This window comes from Leptodactylus fuscus, chromosome 1 (genome assembly GCF_031893055.1).
Source record: "Leptodactylus fuscus isolate aLepFus1 chromosome 1, aLepFus1.hap2, whole genome shotgun sequence".
Lineage (NCBI taxonomy): Eukaryota > Metazoa > Chordata > Amphibia > Anura > Leptodactylidae > Leptodactylus > Leptodactylus fuscus.
Window position 1 is genome coordinate 233277621 of NC_134265.1, and position 14502 is coordinate 233292122.

The 14502-nt window shown below is 40.9% G+C and overlaps 1 protein-coding gene across 1 annotated transcript in view; it reads right to left on the reverse strand.

The window, feature by feature from the left end:
- Window positions 1-678: 678 nt before the first annotated feature.
- The window catches only part of GTF2E2 (general transcription factor IIE subunit 2), a 42395-nt gene continuing 28571 nt past the window's right edge, over window positions 679-14502 (reverse strand). The window contains exons 6-8 of the mRNA XM_075264838.1: window positions 12932-13025; window positions 2726-2841; window positions 679-1173 (exon numbers count right to left, since the gene is read on the reverse strand). Coding sequence (XP_075120939.1) covers window positions 1054-1173; window positions 2726-2841; window positions 12932-13025 — 330 coding nt within the window. The 3' untranslated portion in view covers window positions 679-1053. The remainder of the gene's footprint in view (window positions 1174-2725; window positions 2842-12931; window positions 13026-14502) is intronic.

Here is a 14502-nt window from a genome sequence, read left to right on the forward strand (position 1 = left end):
AGAGCAGAGGACGCTAACCGGCAGACACGTTTCAAACCCATGAATGTACCCAACACTGTATTTTAGTCTGACCTCCATGTAAATACTCCGAATTCCATTTTACTGAAAAGCAGAGTGAGAATTGGCAGAAGTGAGGTGATATGGGGTAACTCTAGTCCCAATATGGTTTTCTTTTCATTTATAGCACCCCAGAGAACCACCTCTGAAGAAAGCTCCAATCAATCAATGTAAAAATAAAAGTTTTTTCTTTTTTCTATAAAGAGCAAAATAAAAACTATATAGATTTGGTATTACCATGAATGAACTGACCTGCTGAATAGTAGTTAACATCATTTTTGTCCCATGCAGTAAATGCCATAAAACACGAAAAAGCAGAATTGATGTTTTTTTCATTCTACCCCACAAATTTTCAATACATTAAATGTACAATTAATGTTTCCATAAAAAAAAATATAATTCATCCCACAAAAACGAGGCATTATTATGGCTATAATAATTATGGGAACAAAATAAAATAAATAAAAAAAAAGTTCAAGGGTAAACATACATAGGAGAACTAATATTATGGAACCGAATTGCTGTTTGTCACATTTTCACTCCAGAAATTAAACTTTTTTTTTTTCTTTTTTTTTTTATTATTTAAACACAAAAAAGTAAACATTGCAATACCTAATATAAAATATTGTCTATAAGTTGTATGTTAAGCAACAAGTAAAGACATAAGCAAACAAAATACATATTCCTCAAAAATTGCTTAGCCAATATATACAGTGAAGTCAATTTGAGAGTTGCCGTATCCACTCAATTTCAGCAATAAGCACTCAAGATCAGTTTTAGCCGAGGTTTGACTCATAGGACTTGTGATTTGAATTCAATCCTTCAATACATAGCAAGATCCTAAAAGACAGAACAGTTTCTCAATGGTTGGGAGAAGGTAACACTTGACTGAAAGGTCTGAATGATGTGGAGTCATGTTAAGGCTCCAAGGCAATAAGAGCTAAATAAAGCCCCTACTCTTCTGTAAACTTCCCTCTCCTGATGACTGCAGCATTCCTACTGTTTCCCGGGTGTAACATCTGTGTAATCTTTGAGTACACCCGCCAAGTGGTCATTATGAGTCTTGAATCTCCGTTTCTTCTGCGAGTTTGTATTCTTCCGTTTTTGTACTGGAATCTGTAATATTTATTAGAGGTCTTCATTAGTCAGGCAAAAAATACATCATATTTACCAGAAAATACAGCATGGATTTGCCCATCGATCTCAGCCATGGCTTTTAGGGGCATTTCTACTCCTGCCAGGGGTTCGCTCCCTGCTATAGATAACCACCCCTAACTGAAGATCAAGCGTGACGAAAACATAATTAGTTATTGGGACATTATCACTTGTCTGGGGGGGACTTAATACTTGCCTGGGGGCCACTGGCAGACATTATTAGTTGTCTGGGGGCACGGGAAAATTAATAGTTGTTTGGGAGCTACTTGGAGACATTTACTTGCCTGTGGGCTACTGAAGAACATTATTACTTGACTGGGGTCCAGTGGGATGCATCATTAGGTGTCTGGTGGGGGAAGAAAGGAGGGCACTGGGTATGCATTATTAAGTGTCTGACGATGACTAGGGAGCCACTATGGAGAATGATACTACATAGGGCCACTAAGGGAGCTTTATCAAGGTAAAACGGGAATTTTTGTATGTGGTGGGTGGAAAGTATAAGATGGTGTAGTTGAGGGTGCATTCACATGGTGCAGTTGTGTTGCAGTTACAAATGCATCAAAACTGCAACAGAAAAAATGCATGCAGTTTAGATGTGGTTTTGGGTGAGATTTTCTAAATTTAAAAGTGAAAAATTTATGTTCCAGCTGTAATTTAAAAGAAAAAAATACAAAAACAAAATAAAATATTGAAACTGAAGTTTATTGTCTTTTGGTAAAAATGATTTGGTAGGGGTGCTTCAATCAAAATTTTTTTTTTTCCTAGTGGTTCCCCAGAGTCTGATGGGAAAGGTTGGGAAACACTGATCTAGAGCAGAGAGTGAAGCACTGGAAGAAGAGGACACAACCTTAAAGCCCCTTTTCAGTAAATTTGCATAAGAGTAAAACACTGATTTTCATGAAAACAGACCTTCAATGCAGGATAAGAAAGACATCTTTTTAGCTGATAGACGGCAAAGTTATACAACAAAATGACTTTAAAGGGATCCAATTACTGGAATTCCATTTTTTTCTCCCAAACACGTAGGAATAGCCTTAAGAAAGGCTATTCTTCTCCTACCTTTAGAAGTCTTCTTCATGCCGCTGTTCAGTAGAAATCTCGGTTTTCTTCTGTATGCAAATAGAGTTCTGTCACAGAACTTGGGGCGGTCCCCAGCGCTCAAACAGCACTGGGGGCATCTCCAATGCTGCGAGAGAACTCTCCAGTGCTTCCTCTATCTTCATCTGGAACGCCTCTCTCTGTTTCAACCTTCTAGGCATGTGTAGTCGGCTATGCCATGGGGCCTTGGGTGCTGTTTGAGCGCTGGGGACCACCCTCAGTGCTGCAAGAGAACTCATTTGCATACAGAAGAAAACCGGGATTTTTACCAAATGGCAGTGCGGAGAAGACATCTAAAAGTAGGAGAAGAATAGCCTTTCTTAAAGCGATTCCTACGTGTTAGGGAGAAAAAAAATGGGATTCCAATGATTGGATCCCTTTAAAGAATACCTCAGCCATTATGCCTATAACTTACAATTTTCTTTGGTCCGGAATCCTGCATAGAGGAAATGCCTTGTCGCTTCAGGTACTCCTCAATCTTCTCTTCATCCATGGAGTCTACTGGAACACTCCTCCACAGTTTCTGAAATTCTAAAGGAAAACACCATGTGTCACAACCCAACATTTCCTTCAAGGACACACAACCATGTCTACCAATGCAAACTATGCCTCAATATATAAATCATAAAAAGAATGTTGTCGTCTCATCTACAAAAACTGCGGGTTAAAGAGACATTGAGTTTTACGATTCTTCTCAGACACAAAGATATTTATGATCTATGATCTTATGATCATATATTTATGATTTATACACACACACACACACACACACACACACACACACACACACACACTATATACACCTAGGCCAAATTAACCAGTTAAGGACCGCCAGCCATAATTTTATGGCCAGCGGTCCTGGTCTCTGAAGACCAGCCAATTGTAAATTTACGGCCGGCTTTCAGAGACCCCCTTGACGGATCAGGAGCAAGTGCTAGCTGTTACTAACACCCGCCTTGAGAACGTCCGGTCAGAGCTGAGCTCCGACCGGACGTTTTAACCCTTTGGTTCCCGCTGTCAAACATGATGGCAGGATCCAAAGGGTTCCGCCAAGTAAATGCCAATTTTAGGCATAAATGAATATATTATTGGATAAAAATGAAACGTCTAAATTTCATCTCCATATTCTTTTAATTCCTGTGAAATGCTTAAAGGGTCAACAAACTTCCCAACTGCTGTTTCCAATTATTTGAGGGGTGCGGTTTTAAAAATGTGGTGCTTTATGGAAGTTTCTATTATATAGGCCTTTATAATCCCCTTCAGAACTGAAGTCGTCCCTAAAAAATGAGTTTGTGAAATTTTTTTGTAAATCTGGAAAAATCCCTGTTACACTTCAAATCCTTCTAACATCCAAAATAAATTAAAGGATAATTAAAAGATGATGCCGATATAAAGCAAAAATATGGGAGATAATATTTATTCATGTATTTGGGAAGTATGACTATTTGCCTGAAGAGCAGAGCATTTCACATTTTGAAAATTGAGATTTTTTTTCCAAATTTTTTTTAGAAATAAATACAAAAATTTTGATCAATGTTTACCACTAACGTGAAGTACAATGTTTCATGAAAAAAAAAACAACTCTTGCGTAAGTTACTCTTGTGTAAGTTATAGCGATAGTTATAGCGATAGTTATTCAAAGTTATTGCCATACAAAGTGATGCATGTCAGTTTTGAAAAATGAGGCCTGGTCCTCAACACACTTTTAGACCTGGTCCTTAACCGGTTAAACATTTAAACAGAGCAGTAGAAAGATAAATTCAGTAATAAATATCCATGCATAAACATCAACAAAATTACAACATGCATTTTTAGTAATCTTCAAATCCAAAGCCTGACACTACAAAAGTCAGATAAAAAAAAAAAAAAAAAAAAAAAAAAAGTATAAGGGTAAAGAAGGTGGCCTCCAAACAAAACAAATAGGTACTAGTAAAGAGTAAGAAATGCAGTGTGCATACCTGACCATTCATATGAGGGGACAAATTTATTTGTAAAACTGCATTTCTTTTTTCACCCACAGTCTCGTCCTGCATTTATTTTTCCTTGTTAATGAACTAGATATTTATGATATTACTTGTGTATAGGCAGTATGCTTCCCTATAGTGGTTCAGTAACACACCAGCAATCCATCAATGACATAATAAGCACACTGCCATGGCTTAGATCTAAGCTGTTGATAAGCCGCTATCTGCTAGAATTCATGGCAGGTGAAACAGATGGTACTGCATGAATTATGCCTGTTGACAGTGTGGATGTTACGCTGTAGCCCAGAAATGAAGGGAGAATGAACAGTGCCAGACGCTGCTTTGATTTGGTATTCCTGGTATTTCAGATCCTGTTTTTTTTTTTTTGTTTAAAAGAAAAAAAAAAAAAAAAACTGCTTTGTTTTTTCATCTGTGCAGTATATACTCCACACAACATTATTGCCATGTACTCAGGGTCGGACTGGGGTGTCTAGGGCCCACCAGTGGAATTGTTTCTAGGGGCCCACCACCAGGACCCTGCAGACCAGCGATGCCGAGACAGGGCAGCTAAAGGTAATACCATCTCGGGAGCCATGCTGCTCACCTGCCATACAATGTGCAACAACATACTACCTAAACCTACTGCTACACTCTGTATGGAAAGTGAACAGTGCAACTCCTAGAAATGTTACCATTACCTGTAGCCACGCTGTCCTGGAAGAGCTGATCTGCAGAGGTCCTGGCTGTTGTATCATCACAGATGTAATATTGACAGCCTATCCTAAGGACAGACCATCAATATTATAAAGATGGATAAATCCTTTAAAGATTTGTCCAGGAATTGGAGCGACCCATGTGCTGGGAGGGAGGTGTAAAATAAAAAAATAAAAAGCGCCTTCACCTGTCCCCATTGCTCCATTGTCCGCCGCCAGTGTCCATTTAGTCTCGTGCCGGCGCCTCCTTGCTGGGAGTCCTGCGCCTCATGGGACCACTGAAACCAATTAGATACAGGATTTCCAGAAATGAGGCCATGAGACTGAACAGACACAGGCAGGAGGATAACGGGGCGCTGGGGACAAAAGCTCAATGAAAAACACTGCGTCTCACTGTTCTGCCTAATCCTAAGAGGACCTTTCACCATTTGGGGCACATGAGGTTTAATACACCGCTAGAAAGCCGACAGTGCGCTGAATTCAGTGCAGCTTTCCCGTTTTGTTCCCTGGGTGAAGAGCTATCAGTCCCGTTACTGTAGCTCTTCACTGTCAGAAGGGACAGTCAATCAGTAACGCCCTTCCTCACAGTAGCGTCTATTGCCCTGTACTGTTGTGAGGGGGCTTTGCTTTCCGCCTAGTGATGACGCTGAGCGGTGGGAACGCTACCTCCCCCCAGTACACGTCTATGGACGAGCATTATCAGGAGGGGAGGGGGCGTTCCTCACCACTCACAGTACAGCGCAATAGGCGCTGCTGGGAAGAAGGACGTTCCTGACTGACTATAAGACACGCCCTTCTGACAGTGAAGAGCTACAGTACCGGGACCGATAGCTCTTCATCGGGGGCACAGATCAGGAAAGCTGCACTGAATTCAGCGCACTGTTGGCTTTCTAGCGGTATATAAAACCGCATGTGCCCCAGGTGGTAAGAGCTCCTCCTTAACATCTCAATATACTATACATTATACTATAAGGATAAGGCCTAACACAGCATCCCGCAGCAAAAAAGCGCTGCAGGAAAACCCCCGGCGGCAACGCATCAGTTTTCCTGCAGCGCTTTTTGCAGAAACTCCACAGAGGTTTGCTCTGAGGACTTTCTGCTTCCATTATACTTATAGGGACACTATAGGTGTTTCCGTAGGTATAAGTGCTGCGATTTCCAAAAACTGCAACAGTTACCTACACACTCATACATATACACACACACACACACACACACACACACACACACACACTCTTATATAGATAGATATATAGATATAGATATATATCTAGCATATACACATTTATATACATTCATATACCATATATACCAACATATATACATACACTCACACATTATTATAGCATACTGTATATACACACACATTCCTGTATACAAACATACAGTCCTCACACAGTATACAAGACACATGCTTTAACCCTTAAGTACTATCATGGTGTCTATCATAGTGATATGTGTATGGTAATGGTGTATGATAGACACCATGATAGGACTTAAGGGTTAAACAAATGTACACACATACATATTAAATATTACATTTTACCAAAAAAAAAGAAAAAAATATACTCACATTTGTGAAGCAGCAGCAGCAGCAGCAGACTCCTCTGTCCCCACACGGGCCGATGTAAGTGATGACTCACTCTGAAGAGGAGGGGGGAAAGTCCCGGCTTGCAGAGAGATCGCTTCTTAAGATTGCACTGGCAGGAGGCCCCTCTGTGTAAGTGTCGGGGCCCTGGGAAACTGCAGCAGCCGTGCCTCTTTATTCATTACAGCGCTGCCAGCAGCCTGGGGCCCCGAACTTACTGTTCCAGCCCCTGCCACTAGCAGCATCGCTCAGTTTATCAATGCAAATGCACTGGACAGGGGCCCGAACCAGTCCCTGACATCCCGATCGGGCCCCTGACCAGTGCTTCTACATAGTCGGGGCCTGGGGCCCACCGGGGGATTCCCCGGTGCTCCGGCGGGCCAGTCCGACCCTGCATGTACTACCACTAGGCCTCGGACACCGTAGTGGTCAACTGAACTAAGCAAAATTTATGTTTTGGGGTTTTTTTTTCCACATTTTTTTAATACTATAGCTGTAGGTATATCTAAGAAAAGGGACCCTTGGGCCAATAGTAAAAATATAATAAGACTGCAGACATCTTCAGAAAAACAAAGGACAATTGTACACTCTACGACAAGTGCAAGCAGTTTTGCAGTGTGGCAAGTCTCATAGACTGGACTTTAGAATGACATCTACATGCTACAACACAGCACATCACTGAGACAGGATTGCAGCTATAAACTTGTAGTTAAGGTCTGCAGAGTTTGCTGCATTTAGCATCCAAACAATAATGCTTCCACTCATTGACATCTATCTTCTGCTCAATCCACTCCTGGATTTGTCTCAAAAAACTGTAGCAAAATCGTCAGAAATGCAGCAGTTTTTGGAGCCAAAACCAAAAGGGTTTTTAATAGGAGGTAAACGTTGAAGTGATTCCTTTGTATTCCAATTTATTTACCGTATATACTCAAGTATAAGCCGAATTTTTCAGTCCAGTTTTTGTGCTGAAAAAGCCCCCCTTGGCTTATACACGAGTCAGCAAAAAAAAAAAAAAAAAAAAAAAAATTTACGAGGGGGGGGGGGGGGGGGGGGCCTGGGGTCTATGACCAGCCACAATATCAATGCATAGAATCTCCCATAAAATAGTGGGGAATATAGGGTATCTGCAGTGCTCCTGTTCCGTCGGGAAGGGGTTAATAGGAGCACTGCAGATACCCTATATTCAGCCAGACTGAGTTCCAAGTGGGGGTAGAAAAAACAGTCCTCAAGCTCAGGGAAGGGGCAGACAGACAACCAAAAACCCCCTCCCCTTTCCCAGCACCTACTGCTCCCAAAAACTCCGATCATTTTAATTTTTGAAATTTTCCAGTAGCTGCTGCTTTCCCCCCCTAGGCTTATACTTGATTCAATAAGTTTTCCCAGTTTTTTTGTAGTAAAATTATGGGGGTCGGCTTATACTCGAGTATATACGGTGTATTTATTATTATTTATTTTCCAATTCCTTTCAAGCCACTACGGAGTTTGGCTCAAAAAACTGTAGCAAAAACTGTAGCTACTTTTCTGCAAAGTTGTGCGTCACTCTAAGGGCTCGTTCACACGTGAACAAAGGGGCGGATTTTGACAGCGGATTTCACTTCAAAATCCGCCCCTTTACAATGGTGGTCTATGCAGACCGCCGGGCTTCTTTTTTCCACTAGCGGCGGGCTGCTGCTAGCGGAGAAAAGAAGCGGCATGTCCTTTCTTCAGCACCCTCCTAGCGGCAGCACCCTCCTATGTCAGCATGACATGTCCTAGCGGCAGCTCCCTCCTATGTCGGCTCATTCATTTGAGCCAACATAGGAGGGGAAAGCCGCGACCACGATGGTCGTTGCAGGCGGGTTTTGACCAGAGAGAGACGCGGCTCGCCGCGTCTCTCTCTGTGTCAAAACCGGCACGGGCGTCCCACGTGTGAACTAGTCCTAAATCTTTCCTCTACTATCAGCCGAGCGTCTAAGCTCACCTACTGTCTCTATTCCCCTTCCCTCAAACTGCAAACCCTTGTGGGCAGGGCCCTGTATCTCACTGTATTGTTAGGATTATATTTGTTTTGTGTGTTTTACGTAAACCCTCAAATGTACAACATCATGAAATCAATAGTTCTCTAAAAAGAAATAAGAATAAATAATATAATGAGTTCCTTTATTCTTTGGAAGATAATAATGGAATAGTCTGTTTATATGCCTGGCCAATCTATTTTACAAAAGCCAGAATAAGGTAAGATTACAATTTGTGTGATCTGCTGCCACCTAGTGGATACAATTGAAAATTCTACATTAAAACAATCACTTAACCTCTGTTCACATTAAAAGGAAAAACAGCAGCATTCAGTTCACTATAAGATGATGATGATGCACTCCTCAACACTAAAACTACAAACTCAAAGAGGACACTCTATAAGGTTATGAAAATTGAGTAAGAAGCAGATGTCGGTAAGATCTGCAAAATCTTCACTTGCCTAGCTCCAATCTGTGCTGTTTGGGAGGGGCATAAAAACCACATCAAAAGCAAAGGGTTTTTTTAGCCACATGAAAACTGAATGAAAAAAATATCAGGTCAGCTGGTGTGGTATGATCATGTAATGCCTTGTGTTTACCAACACGGGGCAGAATCCGTGAGCTAAGACTCCTCACTCCAGGAGATTACTATGTGCCCAGGCCAAATTGCCAAGAAATGTTCAATGCTGCCTCTACTGGATGTTGGAAGAATGACAAGGAACAGGAATAGCAGCAAGCAGTGCAAAGTGACCTCTGCCTGGACGGATCATCTGATTGGAAGAATGGCACGTAGTCATCCATTCTGTACTGCAAGTTAAATTGGAGGCTGCATCTGAAGCTGTACTCAGAAAGCATATACATAACATTGGGCTATGAGTCCTGATTTTGATGGATATTGGTCTGGAGACCACATGGGCAAGCCTTTAACCCCTTCCTGCCGGTGACATTTTTCTATTTTTGTTTTTGATTCTCCACCTTCCAAAAACCATAACTTTTTTTTATTTCGCCGCTCTCAGAGCCATATGAGGTCTTGATGTTTGCAGGACAAATTTTTCCTCATGATGCCACCATTTATTATTCTATACAATGTACAGGGATGCTGGAAAAAAATTCAGAATAGGGAATTGGAGAAAAAGTGCATTTGGGCGACTTTCTTACGGGCTTTATTTACAGCGTTCACTGTGCAAGAAAACTGTTTCAGTACTATTGTGGGAATCCCAAATTTTTTAAAGTTTTAACCCCCCCTCCCCTTCAAAAAAAAGGCAAACTTTGCAAAGAATTATTTTTCCTTAAAGTCACCGTATTCTAACACCAGTAACTTATTTATATTTACATGTACAGGGATGCATAGGGGATGCAGGGCCAGTTGTACTTTTTCGTTATACTATTTTCAAGAAAGTCTATTGCTTTCATTTACTTTTTATTCAAATAAACAGCAAAAAAAAAAAAAAACAGAGATTCGGCACTTTTGATTTTCTTTCCCGCTACAAAGGTCACTGAACAGGAAAACTATTTTTATAAGTTTGTGCGTTTTCAGACACAGGAATGTGTATGTGATTCATAGTAATTTGTTAGTTTTATACATATTCTAGGCAAAGTGGGGTGATTTGAACTTTTAGTTTTTTATGGTTTTAAATTGTTTCTTTTTGCCTCAAGTGTCACTTTTTTATTGTATACTCTTTTTATTACAATTTCCCAGTACCACATCTGCAAGGAGTTTGTATGTTCTCCCTGTTTTTGCGTGGGTTTCCCCCCACACTCCAAACACATACATACAGGGAATATAGATTGTGAGCCTTACATGGAACAGTGACTGACAATATCTGTAAAGCGCTGCGGAATATGATGGCGCTACACAAGTAAGCTAAATGGAAAAAAAAATTGAAACACGTGTAATACATCAAATAATTAATATATCTAGATGATAAATTGAAGAATTAAAACAAATCAACTTAAAAATCAGTTTTAGATAATATAAGAATATTGCATCAAATTACCCCCACCATTACTTGCCGTAGGAACCAAGTCAATTACACTAGTGAAATAGGATGTCAGCAGTGTAAAGCATCAGATGAATACCGTGGCATGTATTTAAAACAATCATAAAGTTGCTGTCTAATATGCAGAAGTTTTACACTATATATATATATATATATATATATATATATATATATATATATACACACATACATACACACACACACACACACAGTGGGGCAAAAAAGTATTTAGTCAGTCACCAATAGTGCAAGTTCCACCACTTAAAAAGATGAGAGGCGTCTGTAATTTACATCATAGGTAGACCTCAACTATGAGAGACAAAATGAGAAAACAAATCAAGAAAATCACATTGTCTGATTTTGTAAGAATTTATTTGCAAATTATGGTGGAAAATAAGTATTTGGTCAGTAACAAAATTTCATCTCAATAGTTTGTTATATATCCTTTGTTGGCAATGACAGAGGTCAAACGTTTTCTGTAAGTCTTCACAAGGTTGGCACACACTGTTGTTGGTATGTTGGCCCATTCCTCCATGCAGATCTCCTCTAGAGCAGTGATGTTTTGGGGCTGTCGCTTGGCAACACGGACTTTCAACTCCCTCCAAAGGTTTTCTATAGGGTTGAGATCTGGAGACTGGCTAGGCCACTCCAGGAGCTTGAAAAGCTTCTTACAAAGCCACTCCTTCGTTGCCCTGGCGGTGTGCTTTGGATCATTGTCATGTTGAAAGACCCAGCCACGTTTCATCTTCAATGGCCTTGCTGATGGAAGGAGGTTTGCACTCAAAATCTCACGATACATGGCCCCATTCATTCTTTCATGTACCCGGATCAGTCGTCCTGGCCCCTTTGCAGAGAAACAGCCCCAAAGCATGATGTTTCCACCCCTATGCTTTACAGTAGGTATGGTGTTTGATGGATGCAACTCCGTATTCTCTTTCCTCCAAACACGAAAAGTTGTGTTTCTACCAAACAGTTCCAGTTTGGTTTCATCAGACCATAGGACATTCTCCCAATACTCTTCTGGATCATCCAAATGCTCTCTAGCAAACTTCAGACGGGCCCGGACATGTACTGGCTTAAGCAGTGAGACACGTCTGGCACTGCAGGATCTGAGTCCCTGGCGGCGTAGTGTGTTACTGATGGTAGGCTTTGTTACATTGGTCCCAGCTCTCTGCAGTTCATTCACTAGGTCCCCCCGCGTGGTTCTGGGATTTTTGCTCACCGTTCTTGTGATCATTTTGACCCCACGGGGTGAGATTTTGCGTGGAGCCCCAGAGCGAGGGAGATTATCAGTGGTCTGGTATGTCTTCCATTTTCTAATTATTGCTCCCACAGTTGATTTCTTCAATCCAAGCTGGTTGCCTATTGCAGATTCAGTCTTCCCAGCCTGGTGCAGGGCTACAATTTTGTTTCTGGTGTCCTTTGACAGCTCTTTGGTCTTCACCATAGTGGAGTTTGGAGTCTGACTGTTTGAGGGTGTGCACAGGTGTCTTTTTTATACTGATAACAAGTTTAAACAGGTGCCATTACTACAGGTAATGCGTGGAGGAAAGAGGAGACTCTTAAAGAAGAAGTTACAGGTCTGTGAGAGCCAGAAGTCTTGATTGCTTGTAGGTGACCAAATACTTATTTTCCACCATAATTTGCAAATAAATTCTTACAAAATCAGACAATGTGATTTTCTGGATTTGTTTTCTCATTTTGTCTCTCATAGTTGAGGTCTACCTATGATGTAAATTACAGACGCCTCTCATCTTTTTAAGTGGTGGAACTTGCACTATTGGTGACTGACTAAATACTTTTTTGCCCCACTGTATATATATATATATATATATATATATATATATATATATATATATATATATATATATATATTCGAGTATAAGCCGACCCGAATATAAGCCGAGGCCCCTAATTTTACCACAAAAAACTGGGAAACTTATTGACTCGAGTATAAGCCGAGGGGGGAAATGCAGCAGCTATTGGAGAATTTCAAAAATTAAAATGGTCGGAGTTTTTGGGTGCAGTAGATGCTGGGTGATGGGGAAGGGGAAGCACAAAAACTGTGCTGAAAAATTCGGCTTATACTCGAATATACAGACTCAAGATGTCACTTTATAAATACAGAAGTTGGTGCTGCTGCTTCTTCTACACCTTGTCACTGCATCACAGTGAGAACAGACTTGCTTTAGTACTACCCCATCAATACACAAATTCTGACAAGGTCACTTGTAGTGTACTTTGACCCACTAAAAATCAAACAGTTACACAATGCAACACAGCGTAATCCACTATTAGCTGAAAGTTACTAATAGAGAGAATATGCCCCATCTCACGGCAATAGTTTATAAGGAAGACGTACCTTCATCTACAGTGAACTGGCAACTTTTGTCATTGTAGAAAAGGATTTTCTTCTTGTCCGGTCTTGTTACAAAGATAATTTGGTCTCCCAAAGCCTTTTGAAAAGCAAAGCAAAACAAATAAAAATAGACATGGTACCATTTCCAGAATAATTAAGGGTATGTTCATATGGAGTGTTTTTGTAGGTTGAAAAATTTCTAATTGCTTCATCAAATTAGAAAACTTTTTTGTGTCTTTTTTTAACACATTATGTGTTTTTTCATCACAGTTTTCATAATTTTTGCGCTCCATCACACTGTATGGCCCTGGACAACCCCCTTTTAAAAAAAAAAAAAAAAAATGTATCAAAAACCGTATTCAGAAACAGATTTGCGTTTTTTCTGCCTCTCTTTGATTTCAATGGGATTTTCAAGGCGGAATCCACCTAAAGTTAAGTCATATAGTTTTTTTTCTTTTCTTCCTGTAGCTGAAAAACAAAAAAACAAACAACTAGACTAGAGGAGAAAAAAACGGCTACTAACATCCATTGAAATGAATGGGAGGTATTTTTTTTTTTTAGGGTGCGTTCACATGATGTAACGTGAGCGTATATGGCGAGTTTGCGCGCCATAAAAGATCCCATTGATTTCAATGGGAGTTAGGAGCGTATACGCCACGTTATTTTGCGCCCGTGATTTTGCGGCCGCAAGTGCTTCCAATGCTGTATGATTTTGGATTTGGATCACAGATTGGAATGGTCAAACAAAAAAATATATAAAACTTATTAATACTCATAGCGTTTATTAATACTCATAAAAAGTGGAAATACCACCAAAAATGGAAATACCACCAAAAGTGTGAGCTAACCACAGAAAAATAGGACAAGGTTTTAGGCAAATGTGTGTGTACCGGATCTCAGGGCAGTCAAACCTCAGTCACACCCATGATATGATTCATTGATCTGCACGCTCAAAAAATGGTTCAGATATTACTCAATCCTCCAGCATCGAGCCTTCCACACCAAGAATCAAACCATGAAACACTGTTTGCCAGTATCAGATCCCTTCTATGGGGACTAGTACATATCTCACACTGGTGCAGGGATTAGTCTGTGCCCCACAGCACGGCACCTCTAATGAGGCGAGGTTAGGTGCCTGCCTCGGGCAGCGCACGGGTGGGGGGCGGCAGCAGCCCGGGTGATTTTTATTTTTTTTTTACTTTTCTTTAAACCAGCGCAGGAGAGCTGCCGCTCTCCTTGCGCTGGTTCAGACGTCTACGTATCAGCGTAGGCAGCGTCATCACGCCACCTACGCTGATACGTAGATGTCTGACTGACAAGAGAAGAGGATCACGGAGGCAGTGGGAGAGACGAAATCAGTAAGTATAATGACATTTTTTTTTGTTTTATAATAGGCCGCTACCTGCTGGAGTATCTCCAGCAGGTAGCGGCTTATTTACCAACCTCCTCGGACCTGCTCACTGCCGCCTCCGCTTCCCCTTGTACTATAGGCCGCAGAGGCCGGCAGTGAATAGGCCCAGGCCAGATCGCGATCCCACTAGCCTGCTACGATTAAAGAGGACCTTTCATGGGTT